This window comes from Mastomys coucha, unplaced genomic scaffold (assembly GCF_008632895.1).
Source record: "Mastomys coucha isolate ucsf_1 unplaced genomic scaffold, UCSF_Mcou_1 pScaffold16, whole genome shotgun sequence".
In the NCBI taxonomy this organism is placed as follows: Eukaryota; Metazoa; Chordata; class Mammalia; order Rodentia; family Muridae; genus Mastomys; species Mastomys coucha.
In genome coordinates, this window is record NW_022196898.1 from 42228543 (window position 1) to 42234181 (window position 5639).

The 5639-nt window shown below is 53.8% G+C and overlaps 1 protein-coding gene across 1 annotated transcript; it reads left to right on the plus strand.

Annotated features, from left to right (window-relative positions):
* The first annotated feature begins 400 nt into the window (after positions 1 to 400).
* On the plus strand, positions 401 to 5604 carry Lingo4 (leucine rich repeat and Ig domain containing 4). Its single transcript, XM_031374701.1, has 2 exons — positions 401 to 860; positions 3170 to 5604. The coding sequence occupies exons 1-2, from the start codon at positions 796 to 798 to the stop codon at positions 4959 to 4961; spliced, it is 1857 nt and encodes a 618-aa protein (XP_031230561.1). The 5' UTR covers positions 401 to 795; the 3' UTR covers positions 4962 to 5604.
* Positions 5605 to 5639: the final 35 nt, after the last annotated feature.

The following is a 5639-nucleotide window of genomic DNA, read 5'->3' on the forward strand; positions in this document are numbered from 1 at the left end:
GCTGGAAGTATATGTGCCTGTGTGCTTGTACAAGGGTGCAGGGCACACATATCGGGTGTTGGGAGACGTCAGTGGGACTGCCTAGGACACATGCTTGCTCTGCAGTTCTGTTCCTGTGTCGAGCCCGCAATTTATCTGTTTTGTAAGAATTTTAGCTCCCCCCCCCCCGCCCACCAAGGTTCTCCCCCAGCTAAGCAGTCCTCTAGGGAAACTTAGAAACTGATGCTCAAGTACGGGACACAAGAGGAATGGCAAACTAAACTGAAGGAAGATATTCTAGACTAAGAACTTCCAACAAATGATTCCCACAGGCCCATTTAGATTTAGAAATTGCACAGAATTGCCCTGCATCTAAGAGACTAGAGGCTGTGGGAGTGGTGTCCCGGGAGCTCTCTAGCTCCCCAGGAGGAATCAGGATGTCAGAACTCTTCCCAGGCTTGTCTGTGGCAGACCCTACCCCAGCCCTGGGTCCCCCTCTTCAGTTCCTCCCCCGATTCGATTCGTCATCCTGTAGAGGCGCTTGCTGCAGCCCTCCCTGGATGCTTTATTTATTTATTTTGCACCAACAGGGTTGCTGCAGACTCATTCTGGTTTAAAAAGAGAGAAGAGGAGGGAAAAAAAAAAAAAAGAAAATGCTTCCTGGCTCTTTTCTCTGCCTTGGTCTTGGCAGCGCGGCTGCATTAGCAGCGGCAGCAACAGCAGTCTTGCCAGCCGGCTGATGCGGCAGGCTGCCGGGCAGTGGGGAGTGGGGAGTCAGACACACAGGGAAGGTGCAGAGGCCAAGGTGCAGCTCGGATGGGACAGGCCCCAGCCCTGGAGAGATGCAGCGCCCAACTTGATGCCACCCCCCTGCTTCTCCGGTAAGTGCCCCTGCCCCTCTGTGGGCAAGTCTCAGCTGCCCTTTCCCATGGCTTTCTCAAAGACAAGGCCATGCTAAATAGCCTACAGAAAAGAGAGCTTGCCCCCTCTACCCTAGCTGACCATTCGCCCTGTGACTGGAAAACTAAAATGTCCCAGGTACCCCTGGTAGGGAGAGTCCAAGGAGACCACCCCCCTTCTTTAGCATCTAGAAGGCTGCCCCCCCCAATCTGTGTGGATACTCCAAAAATCTCTCTCTTAAGTGCAGGTCCCCATGCCTCAATCGGGTGTACTTTAAAGTGGATATGTGTTCATATGAGTCTGTGGCTATCACTTAGACAAGAAAGCTCCATCCCCCTGCATGAGTAATGCCCCAGACGTCAGACCCCAGGAGAAGAGAAAGAGTTTTGTAACATCCATCTCTTCTTGCAAAGTGACCAGAGGCCAGTCCTGTAGTCATAGAGGATAACAAAGGAAGATTGACTAAATTAGCCACCTTATAAATAAAAGATGTTGACCCTAAGTCCCCCAGCCACTGGGCTAGCAGGCTTTGGGGACAAAGAGAAAACTCATGTAAGCAGGAAGGAGGGAGCTGGCACACATGCCTCACTGCACTTTTGCTGAATGCAGAGCAAAGGGATGGACAGGAAGTGCAGCAACAGTGATGAAGGGCTAGCTATCAGGTGGACAGCCCTTCAGGCAGGGGAGGAGAAGCTAGGAATTCTTAGTGCCACACAGATGCCCATTAGGCCCTGAAAGGGGTAGGAGGGAAGACAGCAGCTGCTGCCCCTTGCCACTCTTCCCCCTCCCCAAGTGATCCCACAACAGTTTCCTGCATCCCCTCTGCTCTGAACTTGGTATCTTTCTTTAGTTTCCCAACTGCTTTAGTCCTCTGAAGTGGCTAGAGAAGAGTCTCCTGGGGTGTGGGAAGGGAAGGGAAGTTGCAGCTCCCTCCTGCATTTTACATGGGAGAAAATAGGACACGCGGCAGAAAGCTAACTCCACAGGGCCCAGAAAACCTGAAGCCTCAAAGTCCAGAGGTGAAGGACCTGCAGCCAAGGAAACACAGCAGGCCACCTCCAGGAGTGTCAGCTTGCTCCTGCTCCTATCCCTCTGCCATTCCTCCTCTCTTGTGGTCCCTATTGCCTTACCCAGGCAAGCAGAGGCACTGAAGATTAAAGATGCCTCCATCTCCATCACCTTATCCACCCTCCAACACTTATCATGGTCAGCCTCTCCTGATGCTGACCAGGCTTCTGGTACTCACTTTATACTGATGGGTGTTGTGCTTGTATCCAGGTGTCCACTATGCTGGCCAGTGGCTCCCTTCCTCCCACCCACGGCATCAGGTCATGTAATGTCTCTCCCTCTCTATCCATTGCCTCCTTGGCTCACAAGCCATTTCTTGTGTCTTCTCGGACAGCTCAGGTGGAAAGGTGTGGGAGCTCTCCCTCGGAAGCACATACTAACTAGAATCCAAACACCAGTAAGGAAGGGTGTAAGAGAAGCTCAAGGCTGAGGACCCCATGAAATATTTGAGTACCCTTTGGATACTTTCCACATCCCAGCCCCATCTGTAAGGAAAGAGGTGCCGTCCTTGGGGCTCTGGCAAAGGATTCCCAATCTCATCCTCCAATGCCCCTGACTATACAGAATTCAGTCCCATGAATTATGGACAGTCAGGGTTACCATCCACACAAACATTTTGGGGACACCAAATTGGCTAGTCTGGGCCTTGGGCCAGGCAGAAAGAGGACAGAGACTGGAGCAGAGCTGAAGCTTACATGTTCCCTAGCTTCTGATGATTTGGTCAAAGTGAGGGCCTTTTCCCAGTCAGCACAGGGTCAGAAACTCTCTCAAGTCTGGATGGGATCTCCCTGAGCCTTGGGTAAAGTTGTAGACACAACATATGGGAGAGTAAGAATGGCGTGAGAGGAACATAGCAGAATTTGCAGAAAGCAGGTGTCAGGGAGATGGGTCCTGAGGAATTCCTGGTCTTATAGATATAGGGGAAATCTCCTTAGGGGGAGATGCAGGATTCTCTCCCCACTACCCAGTCCCTTAAACTTTCCACCACAGAAATTAGCTTGTCTAGGGATCATGCACAGGAAGTACTTGGCCAGTTTTCCAAGGCTGCAGAGGAGAGATTTCCCCATTAAGGTACATCAAGTTTCCCTGGTTGTGTGCCACACTTACTGGCAAGATCCACCTTTCCTCCCCTTTAAGAAGGTTCAGTGCAGTGCAGGGTCACCACCATCTGAAGCCACTTTAAAAAGAAAAAAAAAAAAGACCATGTCATCATCTATTCCAGGCCTCAGGGGATGGACGCAGCCACTGCTCCAAAGCAAACCTGGCTCCCATGGTCCCCACTCTTCCTCCTGCTCCTCCTGCCAGGTGGGAGCACCAGTAGCTGCCCCACTGTGTGTGACTGCACCTCCCAGCCCCGGGCAGTACTCTGTGCCCATAGGCGACTGGACACTATCCCGGGAGGGCTTCCACTGGACACAGAACTCCTGGATTTGAGTGGGAACCGCCTTTGGGGCCTTCAGCGTGGCATGCTCTCCAGACTGGGCCAGCTCCAAGAACTGGACCTCAGCTACAACCAGATCTCCACCCTTGAGCCCGGGGCTTTCCATGGCCTACAGAGTCTACTCACCCTGAGGCTGCAGGGCAACCGACTGAGAATTGTAGGTCCTGGGATATTCTCAGGCCTGTCTGCCCTCATGCTGCTGGACCTCCGCCTCAATCAGATTGTCCTCTTTCTAGATGGAGCCTTTAGTGAGCTAGGCAGCCTCCAGCAGCTGGAGGTGGGAGACAATCACCTGGTGTTTGTGGCTCCAGGGGCTTTTGCAGGGTTGGCCAAGCTAAGTACCATCACTCTGGAACGTTGCAACCTCAGCACAGTGCCTGGCCTAGCCCTTGCCCAGCTCCCAGCACTAGTAGCTCTTAGGCTTCGAGAACTGGATATCGAGAGGCTGCCAGCTGGGGTACTTCGAGGGCTAGGGCAGCTAAAGGAGCTGGAGATCCACCACTGGCCATCTCTGGAGGCCCTGGACCCAGGGAGCCTGGTTGGCCTCAATTTGAGCAGCCTGGCCATCACCCGCTGCAATCTGAGCTCAGTACCCTTCCAAGCACTACACCACTTGAGCTTCCTCCGAATCTTGGATCTATCTCAGAATCCTATCTCAGCCATCCCAGCCCGAAGGCTTAGCCCCCTGGTACGGCTCCAGGAGCTCAGGCTGGCAGGGGCCTGCCTCACCTCCATCGCTGCCCATGCGTTCCACGGCCTGACTGCCTTCCACTTGTTGGATGTCGCAGACAATGCTCTTCAGACTCTAGAGGAAACAGCCTTCCCTTCTCCAGACAAACTGGTCACCCTAAGGCTGTCTGGTAACCCCCTAACCTGTGATTGCCGCCTCCTCTGGCTGCTCCGCCTCCGCGGACGCCTGGACTTTGGCACATCCCCCCCAGCTTGTGCTGGCCCCCAGCACGTCCAAGGGAAGAGCCTAAGGGAATTTTCAGACATTCTGCCTCCAGGCCACTTCACTTGCAAACCAGCCCTGATCCGAAAGTCGGGGCCTCGTTGGGTCATTGCAGAGGAGGGCGGGCATGCTGTTTTCTCCTGCTCTGGAGATGGGGACCCAGTCCCCACTGTTTCCTGGATGAGACCTCAGGGAGCTTGGCTAGGAAGGGTTGGGAGAGTAAGGGTACTAGAAGATGGTACACTGGAGATCCGCTCGGTGCAGCTGCGGGACAGGGGGGCCTATGTCTGCGTAGTCAGTAACGTTGCTGGGAATGACTCACTGAGGACCTGGCTGGAAGTTATCCAAGTTGAGCCACCAAATGGCACTCTGTCGGACCCCAACATCACTATGCCAGGGATCCCAGGGCCTTTCTTTCTGGACAGCAGGGGTGTGGCTATGGTGCTAGCGGTGGGCTTCCTCCCCTTCCTCACCTCAGTGACCCTGTGCTTTGGTCTGATCGCTCTTTGGAGTAAGGGCAAGGGCCGGGTCAAGCACCACATGACTTTTGATTTTGTGGCACCTCGGCCCTCGGGGGACAAGAACTCTGGGGGTAACCGGGTCACTGCGAAGTTATTCTGACTTTTGCGTCGATGCCGAAGTCCACTTCAGAAGCCAAAGGGGAAAGAAAGTAGGACTAAGGTCTCTTGAACAACGGCTTCATACCCAACAGCACAGGCTCCCACACCTGCTGCCTGCATTATGATTGCTGCTCTAGTCTGAGCATGACATTGCTGCATCTTCTCTGAGGGCCCCCAGATACAGATCTTATCGCCAGCCCATCCCCTGACCCCAGGAACCCCCTCACACAAGGCAGGAAAGCTGCACAAGGCTCCATTCTGCTCTCCATGTATGTATATCCTCTAATAGCCAGGACCAGGTGCCAAACACAACCATGAGATTATCTCAGAAGTGGAGCTGGGAAGTACCACCGGCTTCTTAGAGACTGCTCTAAGACAGGCAGGTGAGCGGGCAGGCAGGTAGGCAGGTAGGCAGGCTCCCGTTCTTTTCTGCTACCTGGTACCCAGGTAATCCATCCAGTACCTTTAGGTACAAGAAAGGGATTCTAGCCAAAGATTCCCGTGGATGCAGGGGAGTGTGGCCTGACTACACTCTGGCACTCTGCCTGCAGGAGCCCCCACCACCTTCCTGACTGTAAAAAGCCACCACAGGGGCAGCCGGAAGGAAACATGATCCCTGGAACTTCATTTACTTCCATCTACTTCTAGCCTCCTCCTCACCAAGCCTGGCACAGGTGAG

Bases quoted from the DNA above. Each gene is read 5' to 3' on its own strand.
- Lingo4 (XM_031374701.1), top strand. From the start codon at position 796: ATGGGACAGGCCCCAGCCCTGGAGAGATGCAGCGCCCAACTTGATGCC. The intron at 861-3,169 runs GTAAGTGCCCCT...CATCTATTCCAG, and splicing joins GCCACCCCCCTGCTTCTCCG to GCCTCAGGGGATGGACGCAG.